The sequence below is a fragment of the Laetiporus sulphureus genome (assembly GCF_001632365.1).
Source record: "Laetiporus sulphureus 93-53 unplaced genomic scaffold LAESUscaffold_114, whole genome shotgun sequence".
NCBI lineage: Eukaryota > Fungi > Basidiomycota > Agaricomycetes > Polyporales > Laetiporaceae > Laetiporus > Laetiporus sulphureus.
The window spans coordinates 1,796-17,773 of record NW_024468623.1 but is presented as its reverse complement, the minus strand read 5'-3'; the positions used below and the strand labels follow the sequence as shown (position 1 = coordinate 17,773).

Sequence of the window (15,978 nt, the reverse complement as noted above, 5' to 3'; positions counted from 1 at the left end):
CTTACGGAGTCTGAGGTACCGCACACATGTACGTCAGCTGGAAAACGAACGGTGGCCATATACATGTGCGTGTCACTCGCCAAAGGATCCTTGAGGTCGACGAGCATACGTGTGTCATCCTGGCCAATCTATCAGAGCAGCATCGGGCCGTGTCCTTTCATGAGCGCGACTGTGCCATGCTGAGCAACCGGCAGGCGCACATGACGCCCACAAAGTGGCTCTTGAGCGCAGGCTTTACACCCACCTCCCCGAGCACCTTTGTCCGAACGTTGGACAAGCACTCGTCCGCAACGACCGTCAGGTCCGCCAGAAATGTTTCCTTCTCCGCCGCCGCCATCTGTGCTCCCTCGCCTCCATCTTGCTTGCGTATCGCGCGCACGCAGAGGACACGCCCTGTGACCTGACATTCGACGAGCTCGGTGACGGTCGCCTCAATCACGTCGACGCCCGCCGCCTGCTTCGCCTTCTTGCGCAGCGCCTGGATGAAGCGGCCGTTGGTCGAAACTGCGGCCCTCGTCGGCGTCCGGATACGGGATCTCACGGGCTGGCCGACGAGGACCGTACAGTAGCCGCGCATGGGGATGGCGTCGATACCGTCGAGACACTCTTCCATGCCGAGCTTTTGAAGGGCGATGACGCCTCCTGGCTTCCAGGCAACTCGCCTACGATGCGGCTGGGCTCAGCGAGAGAGCAATCTAGAAGACAGATGCGGAGCGGTATCGGGCGCGTGAGTGAGCACGTCGTAGTGACCTTGAAAGCGAGCTTTTCAACGGTTGCGGAATGCAGCCGAGATGTCTGAACTACGGATGACGAGCAGGTCAATACGCCTTCCGTTCGCAGCTAGCAGCCGGTCGCAGACAGGAGGACAGGAGGGCACGAGTCGAATTACAGTGTTGGTGGTGGTGGGGAGGTTTCCCTTGGCGTTGAGCGAAGAGGGATGGGTGTCACGTCCACTAGGTCCCGCATTGGCAGTTGGCAGATCTCGTTCAAACATTCGTCCATCTAGGTCCCACTGTGCTCCCACTTTTGACGCTCTTTTGGCCAATAGACACGGTAGCGATGCACAACGCTGGGAGCGTGGACTTAGTCGTTCCTGAAGCTCACCATGAGGTGGTGCAAGCGGCACGGAAGACGATCGCAGCGCAGAGGAGGACGCTGACGCGGAGGAGGGCGATCGCCTCGATGCTGATGCAGATATGATGGATTCTGATTCGCATGATCGCCGCGAACGGTTGTGACGAGTGGTGCGTACGTAGACGGGTCTTGGAACGTAGGGCAACTTACCTCCTTTGTAGCTCGTGAAAGTGCATGAAATCGAGCGGAAGATAGCCATTGCTGAAAGGATGATGGACGGTCCGAAAGTTGGTACGCGATTGGAAGAAGCCATCACAATGACTGGGACATGCCAGGACATGTGTCCAAGGTTCGAGCGATACCGGCGTGAGAGGGAGAATAGCCTGGACAAGTGGGGAGTGGTACGTGCCAGCTGAGTAACGCCTTACGTCTTCCGGCAACACTTTTCTCCTATAGTTACGGGGACAAAACGAGTCGACCACGGACGAGCAGTCAAGATATATGAGCATGCGGCACGAGACAAGACGCTGCTTTCAGACCTTCGGCCGCCTGTAGTTCTCAAGGCATGTATAATACATTTGGATCAGATATCTTTCTAATGTAGAATTTGCAGAAAACGCTTCATTACTTGTTTCACGATCTTATCGTGAGGGGAGGATTCATCCAGACATAGATTTCATTCATGACCGTTCCAGCGAGGTTCCGCAACGACTTCGCGATGCAACGTGAACGCGGTCCCATTGCAATCGAATGCCACGACCCTTGTGCCCGCTTCCATATTCTAGCCATTCATCTAGAACGGGACAGGCAAGCTTTCTCTCTGCAGATGGAGGAGCAAGAGCTGGCAAACAGTATGTCACGTTCTGTCCCTCCGTTGCGTTGAGCCCTGTTTTCACGGATGATTCACAGCACTTCAAAGCCTGGAAGAGTTCCATGAAGACCAGTGTGTTTAATATCAAGCACCAACAGAACTTGAGATGCGCATATATGGTCGTCTGATTCACATCCGCAACTAAGTGGAACGAGGCGAGGTTATCCCTGAGGAGATTACATCAAATCCGGTATTCCAATACATGACAGCGTTCCGCAAACGAGTACAGGCCGCAAGCGTGTCAATTACCAAGACCTCACCTCTGGTGGTTGATGCGGAAGCTCGATTCCGCAGTGCTCAGACAGCAGGGCAATACCGTGATGATATACTTTGTTGCTTGTATATTAGAGCGGCTCTTCGGCCCAGACACCATCGACGACATCGAAGCATTACGCGGCGACCTCACCATCCCGGAGATTATTGACAGTGTCTCTAGGCCAGCGAGGCTGCACCTGGACCGTCTGTGTCTAGTCCTAGCACTCCAGTATATCAACGCACAGGCCACCCCCGAGTCGATTGCATCGAATACGCCTAAACACTCTGCATTCGGTACTTATCCTGGTGATACCTTGAATCCCATTGCTACTACGTCTAAGGTCAACTCCTCGGGGTCTATGAGCTTCGCGTCCATCGAAGACGCTCGTGCATGGTCTAGATCTGCTGTTATTTCCAGCTGGTCGGAGATATCTGCACAGAATACTCCTTCTGACACTGGTGGCATGTCGATGCCCACCAGCACACTGACGCCAGTCAAGTCTACATTCAGCAATATCTTATCGACGTCAAATGTATTCAATGCTGCTAGTTCTGGGACACCTCCGGCCACATCTACCCTGCCTGAGTCTGCCTTTGCTGCTCTGGCATCTATGCCAAACGCATTCGGGACTTCCTTTGCGACGTCGTCTTCGCGCTTAGTGATTAGCAATGACATGCTAAGTCAGCCTTTACACTTCCTTGATCCCCCCCCGGGCATCACAGCCTTCCGTCGCCATTTCCTCCTCTCAATCAGCACCGTCAACGTTGAAAGGCTCAACAATCATGACGATGACTGAATACTCCTTGCAATCCAGCCGGTCGGCAGTCTTGCCACTACAGCCACCAATGTGACACCTGCTGCCGTAGTTACCGAGCCGAAGTCCTTGAAACCTGCCGCACCATCCTTCCAGCCTACGAGGACTTTACCATTTCCTATCACAGCGACGCCGACCTCCGCGAACGCAACGTCACCGCCCGGTCCCCCCTTCCCCCCTCCCCTCATATTAAGACCGCTGCCACACGATCTGGGCCAGCCGTGCCGCCCCGTCTTGATCTTCCACACCCGCGTATTCACGCTACACCCTCTGGTGTGTTCTCTACATCAACACCTTTCAGCTCCCCCCAGGTTCATGCCCACGGATGATCGGGCAAAACTCAGGCAGAAGACTCTCACACCACGAATAGTCGAGAGGCGACCAATGTGGTGTGACATTCACAGTCCCGTATCGCCTCAATCACGAGTGAGACTGCTCTTGATGCCACCTCGATGCCTGCAAAAGAGCCGTTGACAATCGAACGTCCGGTATTAACTATTTTGGCACCGCCAATGTTAGAGAAGATCCAGCCCGTGGCATTTCCTCCTACACCAACCATGCGATGGTTTGACCCCAGCTCGCAGAGACCTACCTTTCTTCAAGGCAGAAATATGTCACTCCACCATTTTTTTTCCTACACTCCAGATGCCTGGGATTCCATTGTCTGCAGAGATAGCGAGCCCACTTCACCTCAATACTCCTGTAACGTCGATTTTTTTTGGTGCCTACTGAAAGTCCAACGTATCAAGAGCCGAGTACTTCGTCAATGTCGCGTCTTCAAGCGACATGCCATGAAAGAACTGTTTGGGAATTTTAGATGAACGGGCAACTTCGGCCTAACCCAATCAGCAAGGCTGCGGGAAAAGAGCTCAAACGGAAGGCATCCGTGTTTCGACATAGACTTCTGAAGAGGTCATTCAGACGTTGGTTGCAAAAGGCTACGGGTCGCATCGAAGCCGAGATGGGCGCCTTTGACAGGAGCGAAGCTTAGCTTCAGCGAGAGCGCTCATCCAACAGTTACAGCACAGGTTCCATCACCAGTAGAACAAATCACGAGCCAAATACAAGGCGAAGGATATCTTCTGTAGAAGCCGTCCGATGTAGACGTCCTGTTGGGCGTAAAGAGGGAATTCATCTCTGGCCTTTCACGGACGAAAACCCGGCGAAGTGATTCAAAGAGGTGCAGCATTCATCCTCGTCGCCTGGGGACTTTTTCCCCAAAGAAACATACTTCTCGTTGTGTTTTGTCCGTTGTCATTAGACTCAAGGAGAACACGAGCGACCATGAGCCCGAGAATCTTTCTTGCGGTCCATTCGCCAGCATGTGATGGCCTCGTCGCTGTCAGGTCAGCCTTTATCTGAACGGCGTCTATGGTTATCTATGAGTCCAGTGCACGATGGAACTGCGATTTGGCTGGAGCATAAATTTGACGTTCCTGTCTCGCGGACGCGTGACTCGCAGAATACCTTCTCCATCCCTGCAATACCCAAGGCTCATCGCTCGACGTCACGCGGATCTCTTGATTTTATTATTTTTGAACGGACGCCTCTCGATGACATAGAAAATGATATCGAAAAGTACGATCCGCCTATCACCATCCATTACGATGTATGACATATGAACGTGTTTAGAAAGTACCGCATACTGGACGATTGTCCACGTGTACGTGACATTATCAAGAATCTTCCTGCTGCGGAACACTTACGATTCACTCCAATTCTGGTGGTTCTGCAATCGTCAGTGGAGGAGGGTGAAGACTTCGTTCATATCATGCGTTCTCTGTCTTGATAAAAGATGATTGATTAGACCCTGTGCAGGTCAAAAAATGGGTTAATCAGGGTGTTCTACGGGATGGTTCCAGCATCACGATACCGTCGACGACAACAGATTTGGACAGCAAGTTCCAAGAGTCCCTAGGGACTGTGCAGTTCGATCTGAGTGATCGGCATACAGTGACTATCGGATGGAGAGGTGCGCATCGTCAGCGTGACGAAGGTTCTACTCGACCGTTGACAAGACGACCTAGATTTGGTCAATAACTTCACTGTTCCATATGCTGCTGCTGTCGCGGATCGGCTGGACTCATGTTGGGTTGACCAGAAGTGTGAGCTAATAGCATTATTTACTCGTTGAATCATCGCTGAATGCTTTGAAGTGGATGGATATCGACATGGCGAAATCGTCAAGGAGCTTCAGGAGGAAGTCGCGCATTCCATTTTGAAGGCGATTGGTCGTGCCATGGCACCGGCGTCAACAGATTTCGAATTGGCGGCTTCAATAGGCAAAGGTGCGTATTTCGCCTTCATCGTGACAACATTGTCTGAAGTTGTTTGGAAGATCCAATCCTTTCTTTGACGAGATTATTGAAGAACCTGTGAATGTCGCGGAGCAGACAGTTGGACTGCATTCAACTTCCCGCCGCTTGCTACCCAAGGCCCGGCTGGCAGATGCTGTTGAACAGCTAGATTCGGTCTTTGAATCTCGCCGCGAGAGCCTGCTTGAAATCCCCCCCCTCCTAATGGGAGGCAGAAGAAGACGATATTAGTGAACGGTCAGTGTCCAGCCTCCACCATTGACTTGGAATTGTCAGTTCTGATACTGTCTCTTCAGGGTGACGGCATCTATGTCACACAAGAGAATGAGATCAGGCAGTAATTCGGGGATGCAGTGTCGCTGTTCGCACCGTCACCAGCATCGACGTCTTCCGTGCGTGGGTCGGAAAAGCCATGTGTCACCGCTGCTATGGCCATTGATCTGGCCGACAATTGTCGGCATTTCCTTTATGTGGCCATTCGTCCTGTCTACCGGTATGTTGTTCATGCCCGAATCGTCCCGTTGGCTCAACAAGCGCGGACGCTTTGACGAGGCACGGCGCTCGCTCGCACTTTCTCACAAATGCATCCCGCCTATGCAGGCCGCGGATGCTCTGGAAATCGTCGAGCTAGAAAAAAAGGCTGTGGTATAACGGATGACCCGTTCGAACGCTTCCAGGTAATGTTCTCCCTTCTGTCATCTGCTCTCAACAGCGCGTGCTGATGCGTATCGTGTTCATTTGCTGCAGGAGGACCGCGGTGCCCGACGCAAGCACTCGAAGATGGAGAACAGGCAGATGGAGGAGGATCTCCGGGTCACGCAAAGGAAGCACCACAGAGATGTGCGGACTCGCGAGAGGAGAAATAAAGCTAATGCAGAGGGAGTTCCTAGATAGATTGATGCGCGTGGTAATTTTGATGTGTGTTGTGTGATGTCTCTATTGCTTCAGTGCTTGGGACTTGTTGTGTGTGCCGTGTGTATTGGTAGGTAGCTCTTTGTACCCGCATGTGATGTGTGAGGCTGCATATTAGAATTTGTGTACTTAGTATTATCGAGTTTCACGATGTCTTGCTCGAATGAAGCCTAGCGGGTTGAGAAGTAGGATGTTTCTGAATGCACGAGCTGGATCGGTATAATGTTGATGGACGGGCTGCTGGTGCGTCGCCAGCATTGCTTTTCGCCTACCTTGTATAACAAGCAGACAATGAACGAACGATGTGGTTCATGGACACGCCCTTCAGAAACAGACCGACAAGCGAAAGGCATTGACTCCGATTACACATACTGCTCTGACGAACAGCCTGCTTTTATCTACATCAGTCTCGAAAGTCTACTGCATTGTGATTTGTATACTAGTCTGGTCAGTTGAAATAAATGCGGTTGACTATCCTGAAGGTCATCGGTTAGACGTTACTGACTGCTGCTCACGTCCAACCATGCAGGCGAATGCTGTATAAGCAGGTATAATCGGACATCCCCCAGTTGCTCAACACTTCCAGTATCGTTAGCTTGAATTCGTATTCGTGAAAGCGGGAGTCGACATCAAAGGTTTGGATGTTGGACGATGAGTGTACATCATAATTGATTATGGCCAGAGGAAACATTCGAGTGCCGGCAGGAAGTGAAACTCGCATTGGTAGTGTTGACATGCTGGTACAATGCATTTCTTGTCCTGTAGCGGCAACATCCGACAAGCCCCACAGAATGATGGATCGTGGAGCTGTACGGATGTCATGGGACGAAGCCATCGAGATGTGTCCAATTGTGACATTTGTGATGCGCATTGTGCGCATTGACTGCAAACCCAGATGGCCGGAAGATCCGCTCATGGGCCAACATCGCCCGGCGTGCAGATCGGGTTCGAGCACAGTCGAGGCTGGAAAAGGTTTGGCGATGTTGTAACTGAGCGCTCTCTTCAAGAAGGAAACATCGAAACGATCGGACAAAACGTGAGTTTGCGAAGTGAGGTTGTCCACGATACGCAGCCCAAAGATGACATCAGGCACGATTGCTACCGGCTGACCGTGCGCGCCTGGAAGCGCCAACTCTTTTTCTTGAACTTCACGTGCAGCGCACAGTGATGCAGCATAAACATCCGTAACTTTGCCCCGAAGCGTTAAGGTGGCACAGAAGCCGATGACCGTAGAGACCGTAAGCGCCCAGAGCATGCAATACGGTGATTTCAGCAAGGAGAATGTCCTCGATACACCCGCCGCCAGTGGTGACTTCTGGAGGCTAAAGGGATGCTGCATTGCATCCTTTAGAGGTATGGATGTCAAGGGGCCCTGAGCCTCGTGCTCCGTGGGCACTGTCGACTCTTCACGACTAAGGTGTTGGGAATGAGTTCTGTATACGGGCTGTGCTGACGTAGGAATGCCTGGAGCGTGTTTGACGGCATCTGGGTAACCTTGTTCCTGTGAGATATTGTCGTCTCCGTCTGCATGGAATATTGGAAATCCATCCCACCGCAAAGACTGACTATGCCGCTGCATAGTGTGAATTGACGAAATTGCATAATCGTGTAGTCTCGTGCGGACAGGCAAATCCCAGCCTGGTAATTGTGTCGATTGACGAGGGGAGCGTGCCCGTAGACGTTTGGACGAATCGGAAGCGCCAGCATCGACCACATTGCGTCTCCTCAGTCCGTTTTCCAAAATATACTTCATAGAGCTAGGGACCTCCCACAAGCGTTCGGAGGAGATATCCACAGTAGTGTCTCTGCCATCATCTTCCACAAATATTGATGGCGGTGTCCATCTGGAATATTCAGTACCATTCTGTGTACAAGAGCTCACTGTATCGATGGAGTGACACATTTCAACCAGTGGAGGTGGGGACCACTGAGGGTATTCATTGATAGGCATATGGGGAGAGCATCGTAGCGAGTTTTGGGAGAGTGGCATGCAATCGTTCTCGTCCACGAGGAGATCATGAGAGTCGGAAGCGCCGAGTACAGCTCCGCGGAGAACTAATGCATTCTCGGTTGTTGCATTCTGTTTAACGCTTGTGGAGGCTCGAGATAGTGAATGCAATTGATGCTGCGGTGCGGTGGGTGGAATGCATAGGCCGCATGCACCATGACAGCCAGCGATAACATCGCGCTCATGAGTGACCGTACTCTGGCCTATAGTTCAAGTTTCAACGAATTGTTCTACTAGCAGCAGACCACAAGCGAAGGACAACAAGTCACAATATTGAAAGAAAACGTACCAAAGATCATGCTCGTGCTATATGCAGTAGCTGCATCAGAAAGAACACTGTCCGGCGGTCGATGAGTAACAACCACCCGTTCATTGATTGGCGCAATCATGGAGCCTGTCAATCGGAGCGCATGTGAGGCCTCTTCATGGTATGTTTGAAATGTCGTTGCTAGTCGAAGTGCATGATAGCCCAGGTCCCTGTAGGTTCCATCCCCACTCTGCCGGTGATGAAGGGGCATTCAACATGAGACTTTCGAAAAACAGTCATAAAGAGATACAGACGTGACCGATATGGTATCGCTCCATGTGTCTGGATGGTCTTGTGAAGTGGTCCGAAATGTGAGTGGGTGTTAATGGCCTAGGGCCACTTTTTATATCCGTGTGTGCCTATGACTGAGTTGAAGATGTAGCTAGAGGTATGGCGGATGACATACTATGACTCTGGTGTGTGATCGCCCATTGGCGTCCAGTGATTTATCTTTCTCTTGATCAGCTGTCTGCATGCTATATATCTCCATGATGGGAGTATTGTAAAATAGAAGTGACCGGGAGTGGCAGAGTAATCAGAGCACTTGTCGCTGTTCTATAGGTAGGAGTCAGTCTGGTTCAAAAACCTAACTCGACCGTAAGATGCGCTTTCGTAAGTTGTTACGTAAGCGGTTTCATATACGAAACGGCGAGACGGCGAGACATGAGCATTCTCTACCTCACCGGTGTAACCGTGTGATGTAGCTCATCGCATGTATTTTCCATGTGTGTTACAGCATGGCAGTATAAACCTCGAGTATGTAGCGATGACTTCTTCGGCCTCCAACTTGTCTCGCTGTGTCGCACTCCTGCCCTCTCCGAGTCGTTCATCTGAATATGAAGAAATGGGTCATTGAGTTCTCACTCTGCATTGCGGTGCGATTCACTGAGCTGAATTCGAGCTTGGAAAAACCCCCCGGTGCCGAAACTCATCACCGCCTCGGCCAGGCTGAGGCCTCCTGGGGGAAAAAAAACTTTCCGGATTCACTGTGGATACACTGCCATGATCGCATCTGAAAACGTCTCGTGATGCTGAAGAGTGGCAAAGCCTGGATGATTTCAGAACTCAAGCTGCTTTCCATACAAGACGAGATCGATCGTTTCCGCCCCTGTCCAGGTCTCGTGCCCGCACCCTACAAACGGCCAACCCCTGCCAACCCCCTTTCCACTAAGCGCCCTGTAAACGCCCAAATGTCGGTGCTTCTTATGCCTTGGCACTCTTGGCTTCTTGGCCAGATTCGCTGTCCCGATGAGATGCCCTTTTTGGACCTTCAAAGGGCGCTGAGCGGGCAACGACCCAAGGCCGCCTCCTGCCGTATCTTCTGGTGATTCCAGTTGCTCGTGTCGACACCTCCGAACGTGATCTCCCCGTTGGTGTCTGACGTTGAAGTGGTCGGTGTTCTGAGAGATGCTGGTCACCACGTACGACTGACCTGCACCAACCCAAGTGTTGGAGCTGCCGGTGTCAACGATCAAAGTATCTTGTTACGTTCATTGTAAGGTTGTTTTCGTCAGATGGATAATTGATCAAAATGCTCACAATCAGTCGCAGGATCCCCAACGCGTACCTGGGTTACAGGATGGTCAGCTATGCCACGAGGTCCATGAACACCTTGATTACTGCGCTGGCAGTGTACTGCACGGCTCCATTCGTGGCGTCGAACACCAAACAGCGTGCTTGCGGTAGTCATAACGTCGCACGCATTGCCGCTGGTGCACCTAGCTTTGATTGTCCGATCCTTGCCCGATCCATCTGTTCCAGGGTGGCGCCACCCGTAGCATTAAACTTCCTGGTGAACGGAATATTGACGGGCGACTTATCGCGACGTGCGGGGTTGGCCGTCGCCGCGATAGCACCGAAGAACACAATACAGAGGCTGATTAGCACGGTGAACGGAGGTCGATAGTGCGCTTGGGAGAAAATGGGCGCCACCGTGTCCTTTGATACCTGAGATGCATGAATCTCTTCGTGACTAAGAGCAAATTGGTACCCGCGATGGCTGAATGGCAAGAAGCTCGAAAGACGCATGTTAACGACCGTGCGCGCTGCTGCAGGCCGGTAAGCACAGCGCGCATAGATGCTGCAGGCACGATGTGGCTCTGCATGAAAATCTATAATGGCTTATCACAGTCGTTAAGCGAGCGATAAGGCCCGTTGCAATGGAAGCGAGCGGTCGTTCTCACCTGGAAGATCGGGGTCACACAATTCAATGACGCACATCCTCACATGTTCCGCGGGTCGAGTATCAATACCTGGGTGCCTTAACGAGAATCTGGACAACGAACCGCTGCCACCGATATAAATCGCAAGCTCAGAAACAATCTTTTGCCATTTGTCGCGTTCAATACATTTTGATGATTCAACACTTAGTTAGCTGCAGCTCGACACTTAGTTAGCTGCAGCTCGACAATGAGAACAAAGGTGAGAGATAACGGCGTTATCTCACCTGAACTGCTATGAACTTCGCTATTTTTGTCTGCTCCATGTTTCCTCGAAGAGCTTCTTAATCATGAGGCAACCACTGGATTTCTGCGCGCATATCCGCCAGTTTGGCTTCCAGGGTGTCACACTTTCTATGGGAAAGGCTCAGCAGGATGCGGTGGAACGCACAGGAAGGCAGCGCACGCATGGATTGCCTTCGTCTCCTCCCTTCGCTGCTCGAGTTGCCTCCTCATCACGAGCTCTAGATCCCCCCCTGGCCTAAGAATAGCCGTGCCTATCTCAGCAAAAACGCATGCAAACTGAGTCAAAGGCTAACCTACACGGGTGGCAGATCGTTTGCTGCCGCCATGACGTTCTGTACGAGAACATTGATCCATTCTGTCTGCTGCTCCCATTCCGGCGGGCCAGTCGAGGGTGCAGTGGGGGTGGCGCGAGAAGAAGATCGAGCAAGTGAGAATATGTGACCAACATGGACCTTAGTATGGACCTCAATGCTGGTCTGCGATCTGAGCAAGACAAGTAAGCAACACCGAAAGTCGTACATGATTAAATGGCCACCGACCGACACTCGGATCAGCCAGATATAGCTGGTGACCTCCTAGCTCAGCCAAGGATGTAGTCCCTCTTTTATCTGCCAACGCTGATCCCATGAGAGCCCGTCTCGACTCACCGGCCAGTTTCAACCAAACACCGTATAATGCCGGTCCCCACTATCCAGTCAACCCGCGGCTTCTCCAGCTGCGCAAGCGGCCACTCTGGAACGTCCGTCTGATATGAGAGCAGCTTAAACTGCTTTACCGTAGAGAGGTCCGCGCCACCCGCACGCTCGCGAAGCAGCTCGAGGAGGTGGAGGTCGTGCGTCGTGTATTTCGTGTAGTGCGAGGGTGGCGAGGGAAACAAGTTGCGGAGTACAGCCTCCTCCTCTTCCACCTTTTCGTATCGGCTGCATCAGCTGTAGGGAGCTGGTCTGGCGGAGAGAAAGGAGTGAGCGTCGCGAACAAGCAGCGTCGACCATCAATGCTCTGGTTCAATAATTAGACGCCGCCCATTAGACCGGGAACAAGCGCCCACAATTTCTCCCATTCTAACTCTCAGCCTTCGCTTCTCACCTTCGCTCGTTCTCCTGCATCGGGCCCGCGTTTGTTGAGCCTCTGTCATAACATGTCTACCAGGCATAGAGTAGGCCTCAGCACGTCTGCCTCAGAGGCATCAAGATGACAATTGATGCAACCCGTACCATGCTGGGGTTCAAAGTCTACAACTGGGTAAAGACGGACAAGAAACAGGTGTGGCGTAGTCTCCACTCATATTCTAGCGACCCTATATTGATTGATCACAGCAATTCAGTGACGACGAAGAGACAGATCAACCACTGGCACCCTTGTCCGATGCAGACGACGTCGAAGTTGTCGACAGCGACGAAGAGATGGATCAAGACGAGGCAAACACATCGATCGCCCCAGAGACGACTCCCATCTCGCGCGATATCTCCGAACGAGCAGCATTCGAAGGTAAGGAGACAGAATCGAAACCAGCTACACCAAAGCCGCATCCTCCCTCGATGTCGTTCTGACCATCATCGCCAACCCCCTTGCTAGACGGAATAGACGAGCCAATGCAGCCATCTGGAGTCGCTCTGGACTCTGCGGTCGTGATCATGATCTTGGGGATAGCATATCACTGGATATGTCGGGATGGGCCCGGACGGGAAGCCATTTGAGGGTGCGCAGGATCTATCTCAGTTTGTGTTGTCTACGAAAATCGATGTCAGCGAAGGAATTCCGCTCACAAAAAAATTGCACTGCAGGCGTGAAGGCGTCGACGCTCTCCGCCTGCTATCGACGTCGCGAAATATGCCTTCGTAGTCATGGTCTGTCCTCTCCATGCTCAGGCTGCAGCACAGCCAGAACAATTGACATGAGGAACTTTTGGGAAACCTAGTCCACCGATGTCCCCTCCCAGTCGCAGGAGCCTGTGTATCGCGTACGCGCCGGGCCAGTTACACGCGAAAACCAGAGTAGATACAAGCGCGCGCAGGTGCCATTCAAAAGCAGGATGGTGCGTGAAAAAGCCGTGTAGATGCAGAATGAGGTCGTTGGTCGAATAGCACCAGACAATGGATCTACTAGCGACTCCAATAGCGAGTAATCTAGTGTCCGTAAGAGGTGTATGGCGCTGCGCAGCTAGGATGTGGCAGATCCTTTGGACGTAGCGCAGCTGCATCAGAAGAGCATCTTGCTCGAATGGCATACACTTGCAGATCATCAGGAAAGCGAGGAAAGACCGGCCCTCTTGTACCGATTGAATCGCCCGAGAACTATTGGCTACGCTAGAATCAGGTTAAGTGCCGTCTTTCCTCTAGGCTGCACAGATAACGCACCTGGTTTGCATGCTTTGTAATAGACTATTGCAGTCGGACTTGTGATTTTGACGAGGAGTGGGCAGTTGAAGACTGCTGCCGTCAAGCACCCTCCAGGGGTGGAGGGCTCCTGGAAGTGCACAAATTTATGCAAATACAACCAAAGGACGGATGTCTCGAACCATGTACTCTGTAACCGAGAGGACTGACTGCTTTCCTCGGTGTAAGCTGCGCAAAAGGCGCTGCATGCGCGGTGCGCACTCAGGTCCGCGACCGCACAGGCGTGGGAGACCTGTCCAGTTGTCATTCTGCACTCCTAGATACGACCCCGCTCTACGCGTGGATCACGCTGCCGACTCTGGTAGTATCCTTCGTAGATCTTATCAGGGTAACTCTAAATAGTGAGCGAAAACGGCCTCTTGAATGTGCTATTATTAACTTCCAGAAGGCACAGTATGCACCTACGATACAGGACGACATTCACTCTCGCCAATGAGCATTCCGATGTGATCAGTGCGATAGTATTTAGTCCGGATGGCCTATTTCTTGCCAGCAGCAGCTATGACGGGAGGATCATAGTGTGGTCCCTGCTAACTGGGGAAGCCTGTCACCGCATCATTGCGAAATCTGGCATATCATGCCTTGCATGGCCGTCATGCGCGAACTCGATTGTGGCCGGTGCAGTGGATGGGAGTTTGATGATGTTGACAGTGGACGAAGTACGATAAGTTCCTGTTATTGCTGTTAAAGTGATTGTGTCTCACATGGACACCATTCAGACTTTAATTACTGCTTCTGGATGTCTGGCTCATCATGATGGGTGCATTCAGTCACTCTCTTTAAGCTGCAACAAAACAGTCAGCTCCTCTTGTCTGAGAATATGGATATCTTTCTGAATTGATTGTCAGGACTCTGCAGACAGCAATGCAACTGCATGCACAGATCACATGCTTGCATCTGCAGCAAGCAATGCAGTCATAATATGGGACTGGGATCAGCATTGTAAGTATCAAAGGTTAAAGGCTTATAAATATCCCATATCATTATAGAGTGTTTTTAACTGACATTTGACACTGTGCTGGTAGCTAAATTCTGGCAACACTTCTGTACCCTTGATCAGCCTCCATTCAATCCATTTGGTGGAACCACCTTTCCTGCAGAAGTCACAAATGTTGAATGGCTTTCGCCTCCACAAGACAATTGCCTTGCTGTCTCATATCTACATCATGGTATAATGTATGTCATACCTTGACTTGAAAAAAAATGCTGTTGCTGATCATACAAGATGTTGGCAATTGGATCAAGATACATTTTCACAAATATGGGCCATTCAGATGCCACTCTGGTCTGTTCAATATACATGATCTATTTTGCATTATTTCTAATGCTTAGATTGATCTAGTGGATCATTTAATATTAGTGCAGACAATGATCTGCTGGCAGTCTCCAACATTTTGACAGGATTTGACATCTATGAAATACGGTCTGGACTTCATAAGCTTGCTTTGCAAGTGAATGGTGAACATCCAGATCAGATTTTACCAATCAAATTTCACTATGGCAAACTGCTGCTCGCTAGTAGCATGGTAGGAAAACTGTATTTGCATAACTCTCAGAATGCAAAGTGTCTTCAAAGATTGAGACTCAAAGGTATGTGATTAACACTTTTATAAGATAGATTATTGCTTATATTGATTTTCAGATAAAGTTGCAGTTCAGGCTATTTCAGTATGAAGCATATATTATATAAAGATAATGACAATGCTGACAAAAATTGCTAGACATTTCACTCAGAAGAAAGTGATGTGTACATGATTGCAGGAGGTACAAGTATCTCAAATTCAGCAAATTATATTCAGGTCTGGAAGGCAGTTCAGCAGGAATAAAAAACAGAGATTAATAGCCTTTTTATGATAATTCTCTTCTCAATGCAAAGTAGTTGATGTATATAAAGTGAACTAAAGCTGTCCATCTCTGTCTGCTTATATTTGTTGTAACAAGGACTCACCTGATCCTATCATTTGACATAGTCAAGACAATGTATCTAACACAAGCACTTAAACGATTGGTTGATTAGCATGAAGCACTTATCCTGGACTACTCCTACTTGTCTTCCTCTTCTATGTCTCCTCAATCCTCAGCCTCACCTTCTGACTCCTTTTCATCTTGTCCCTCATTGGGCTCTTCTTTTTCCTGATTGTCTGATTAATGCATGTCTTTCAGCCTGGTTTCTGATGTGTTTAACATCTCTTCTGTGATCGCGATCTTCTTCCTAGCTGCAAAGGGTACCACTTGGAATGCTGCTACTGATCAGTCTAAAACTGTTTCATCTAATTTGCAGAGCATGTATGCTTCTCCCCGATTGCAAAATAGCACAATGTACAGTACAATATAGCATGGTCACATTTTTTGATTGAGTGCTTTTTTGATCTGCGTATGCCAAACCAAAACTAGATCTCTGCACTTGATATCAAAATTCTTGATTACATGCTTTTGAACCCTCTCGAACTGTCACACTGCTTTTTATCTGGCCTTATAGACTGCATTGTAGATTCTTGCGACCTGCTCTTGACACTTTTATAGGGCTTCCACTTGACTTGTGATCAGGTCGATCATGGAT

The 15,978-nt window shown here is 50.4% G+C and overlaps 12 protein-coding genes across 12 annotated transcripts; 5 read left to right on the top strand and 7 right to left on the bottom strand.

The window, feature by feature from the left end:
* Positions 1-3: 3 nt before the first annotated feature.
* Positions 4-926, bottom strand: LAESUDRAFT_732894 (uncharacterized protein). The gene has a single exon (XM_040910329.1). The coding sequence runs from the start codon at positions 611-613 to the stop codon at positions 158-160; it is 456 nt and encodes a 151-aa protein (XP_040757520.1). The 5' UTR covers positions 614-926; the 3' UTR covers positions 4-157.
* Positions 583-1,660, bottom strand: LAESUDRAFT_71793 (uncharacterized protein). Its single transcript, XM_040907378.1, has one exon. It carries the CDS (start codon positions 1,412-1,414, stop codon positions 767-769), a length of 648 nt encoding a protein of 215 aa, XP_040757519.1. The 5' UTR covers positions 1,415-1,660; the 3' UTR covers positions 583-766.
* Positions 1,661-1,756: 96 nt separating this feature from the next.
* On the top strand, positions 1,757-2,997 carry LAESUDRAFT_765210 (uncharacterized protein; the record flags this gene model as incomplete). The annotated part of the gene is made up of 3 exons (XM_040913603.1): positions 1,757-1,925; positions 2,092-2,238; positions 2,294-2,997. The coding sequence occupies 3 exons, from the start codon at positions 1,757-1,759 to the stop codon at positions 2,995-2,997; spliced, it is 1,020 nt and encodes a 339-aa protein (XP_040757518.1).
* A 1,092-nt stretch (positions 2,998-4,089) lies between these two features.
* LAESUDRAFT_71762 (uncharacterized protein) lies at positions 4,090-5,487 on the top strand. The gene is made up of 6 exons (XM_040907349.1): positions 4,090-4,593; positions 4,648-4,766; positions 4,823-4,987; positions 5,043-5,120; positions 5,172-5,303; positions 5,354-5,487. The coding sequence occupies exons 1-6, from the start codon at positions 4,343-4,345 to the stop codon at positions 5,392-5,394; spliced, it is 786 nt and encodes a 261-aa protein (XP_040757517.1). The 5' UTR covers positions 4,090-4,342; the 3' UTR covers positions 5,395-5,487.
* On the top strand, positions 5,488-6,301 carry LAESUDRAFT_71692 (uncharacterized protein). The gene is made up of 4 exons (XM_040907285.1): positions 5,488-5,567; positions 5,627-5,823; positions 5,931-6,007; positions 6,078-6,301. Exons 2-4 carry the CDS (start codon positions 5,640-5,642, stop codon positions 6,222-6,224), a joined length of 408 nt encoding a protein of 135 aa, XP_040757516.1. The 5' UTR covers positions 5,488-5,567; positions 5,627-5,639; the 3' UTR covers positions 6,225-6,301.
* A 461-nt stretch (positions 6,302-6,762) lies between these two features.
* On the bottom strand, positions 6,763-7,278 carry LAESUDRAFT_615764 (uncharacterized protein; the record flags this gene model as incomplete). The annotated part of the gene is made up of 1 exon (XM_040903212.1): positions 6,763-7,278. A coding segment is annotated over one exon (516 nt), but the record flags the coding sequence as incomplete, so codon positions are not given.
* Positions 7,279-7,417: 139 nt separating this feature from the next.
* Positions 7,418-9,100, bottom strand: LAESUDRAFT_71674 (uncharacterized protein). Its single transcript, XM_040907272.1, has 5 exons — positions 8,964-9,100; positions 8,812-8,916; positions 8,540-8,747; positions 7,796-8,453; positions 7,418-7,743 (listed from the first exon to the last, which is right to left on the bottom strand). The coding sequence occupies exons 1-5, from the start codon at positions 9,045-9,047 to the stop codon at positions 7,605-7,607; spliced, it is 1,194 nt and encodes a 397-aa protein (XP_040757514.1). The 5' UTR covers positions 9,048-9,100; the 3' UTR covers positions 7,418-7,604.
* A 1,143-nt stretch (positions 9,101-10,243) lies between these two features.
* LAESUDRAFT_718507 (uncharacterized protein) lies at positions 10,244-10,777 on the bottom strand (the record flags this gene model as incomplete). Its single annotated transcript, XM_040907444.1, has 2 exons — positions 10,244-10,668; positions 10,741-10,777. The coding sequence occupies 2 exons, from the start codon at positions 10,775-10,777 to the stop codon at positions 10,244-10,246; spliced, it is 462 nt and encodes a 153-aa protein (XP_040757513.1).
* Positions 10,778-11,090: 313 nt separating this feature from the next.
* Positions 11,091-12,128, bottom strand: LAESUDRAFT_732889 (uncharacterized protein; the record flags this gene model as incomplete). Its single annotated transcript, XM_040910328.1, has 6 exons — positions 11,091-11,130; positions 11,183-11,387; positions 11,465-11,505; positions 11,562-11,659; positions 11,691-11,942; positions 12,109-12,128. The coding sequence occupies 5 exons, from the start codon at positions 12,126-12,128 to the stop codon at positions 11,316-11,318; spliced, it is 483 nt and encodes a 160-aa protein (XP_040757512.1). The 3' UTR covers positions 11,091-11,130; positions 11,183-11,315.
* Positions 12,129-12,213: 85 nt separating this feature from the next.
* On the top strand, positions 12,214-12,572 carry LAESUDRAFT_765207 (uncharacterized protein; the record flags this gene model as incomplete). Its single annotated transcript, XM_040913602.1, has 2 exons — positions 12,214-12,285; positions 12,339-12,572. 2 exons carry the CDS (start codon positions 12,214-12,216, stop codon positions 12,570-12,572), a joined length of 306 nt encoding a protein of 101 aa, XP_040757511.1.
* A 143-nt stretch (positions 12,573-12,715) lies between these two features.
* Positions 12,716-13,759, bottom strand: LAESUDRAFT_71611 (uncharacterized protein). Its single transcript, XM_040907224.1, has 4 exons — positions 13,541-13,759; positions 13,380-13,488; positions 12,789-13,328; positions 12,716-12,736 (listed from the first exon to the last, which is right to left on the bottom strand). The coding sequence occupies exons 2-3, from the start codon at positions 13,388-13,390 to the stop codon at positions 12,887-12,889; spliced, it is 453 nt and encodes a 150-aa protein (XP_040757510.1). The 5' UTR covers positions 13,391-13,488; positions 13,541-13,759; the 3' UTR covers positions 12,716-12,736; positions 12,789-12,886.
* On the top strand, positions 13,697-15,259 carry LAESUDRAFT_753468 (WD40 repeat-like protein). Its single transcript, XM_040911776.1, has 9 exons — positions 13,697-13,759; positions 13,807-14,077; positions 14,138-14,215; positions 14,267-14,360; positions 14,444-14,594; positions 14,644-14,703; positions 14,761-15,008; positions 15,061-15,086; positions 15,140-15,259. Exons 2-9 carry the CDS (start codon positions 13,814-13,816, stop codon positions 15,242-15,244), a joined length of 1,026 nt encoding a protein of 341 aa, XP_040757509.1. The 5' UTR covers positions 13,697-13,759; positions 13,807-13,813; the 3' UTR covers positions 15,245-15,259.
* The last annotated feature ends 719 nt before the right edge of the window (positions 15,260-15,978 follow it).

Bases quoted from the DNA above. Each gene is read 5' to 3' on its own strand.
- LAESUDRAFT_71793 (XM_040907378.1), bottom strand. From the start codon at position 1,414: ATGTCCTGGCATGTCCCAGTCATTGTGATGGCTTCTTCCAATCGCGTA.
- LAESUDRAFT_71692 (XM_040907285.1), top strand. From the start codon at position 5,640: ATGTCACACAAGAGAATGAGATCAGGCAGTAATTCGGGGATGCAGTGT. The intron at 5,824-5,930 runs GTATGTTGTTCA...CCGCCTATGCAG, and splicing joins GCCATTCGTCCTGTCTACCG to GCCGCGGATGCTCTGGAAAT. The intron at 6,008-6,077 runs GTAATGTTCTCC...CATTTGCTGCAG, and splicing joins ACCCGTTCGAACGCTTCCAG to GAGGACCGCGGTGCCCGACG.
- LAESUDRAFT_732894 (XM_040910329.1), bottom strand. From the start codon at position 613: ATGGAAGAGTGTCTCGACGGTATCGACGCCATCCCCATGCGCGGCTAC.
- LAESUDRAFT_71762 (XM_040907349.1), top strand. From the start codon at position 4,343: ATGGCCTCGTCGCTGTCAGGTCAGCCTTTATCTGAACGGCGTCTATGG. The intron at 4,767-4,822 runs GTGAAGACTTCG...ATGATTGATTAG, and splicing joins GCAATCGTCAGTGGAGGAGG to ACCCTGTGCAGGTCAAAAAA. The intron at 4,988-5,042 runs GTGCGCATCGTC...AAGACGACCTAG, and splicing joins AGTGACTATCGGATGGAGAG to ATTTGGTCAATAACTTCACT.
- LAESUDRAFT_753468 (XM_040911776.1), top strand. From the start codon at position 13,814: ATGCACCTACGATACAGGACGACATTCACTCTCGCCAATGAGCATTCC. The intron at 14,078-14,137 runs GTACGATAAGTT...GACACCATTCAG, and splicing joins TGATGTTGACAGTGGACGAA to ACTTTAATTACTGCTTCTGG. The intron at 14,704-14,760 runs GTCTGTTCAATA...AGATTGATCTAG, and splicing joins GCCATTCAGATGCCACTCTG to TGGATCATTTAATATTAGTG.
- LAESUDRAFT_71674 (XM_040907272.1), bottom strand. From the start codon at position 9,047: ATGGAGATATATAGCATGCAGACAGCTGATCAAGAGAAAGATAAATCA. The intron at 8,917-8,963 runs GTATGTCATCCG...ACTCAGTCATAG, and splicing joins GATCACACACCAGAGTCATA to GCACACACGGATATAAAAAG. The intron at 7,744-7,795 runs GTGGGATGGATT...AATATCTCACAG, and splicing joins CGGCATAGTCAGTCTTTGCG to GAACAAGGTTACCCAGATGC.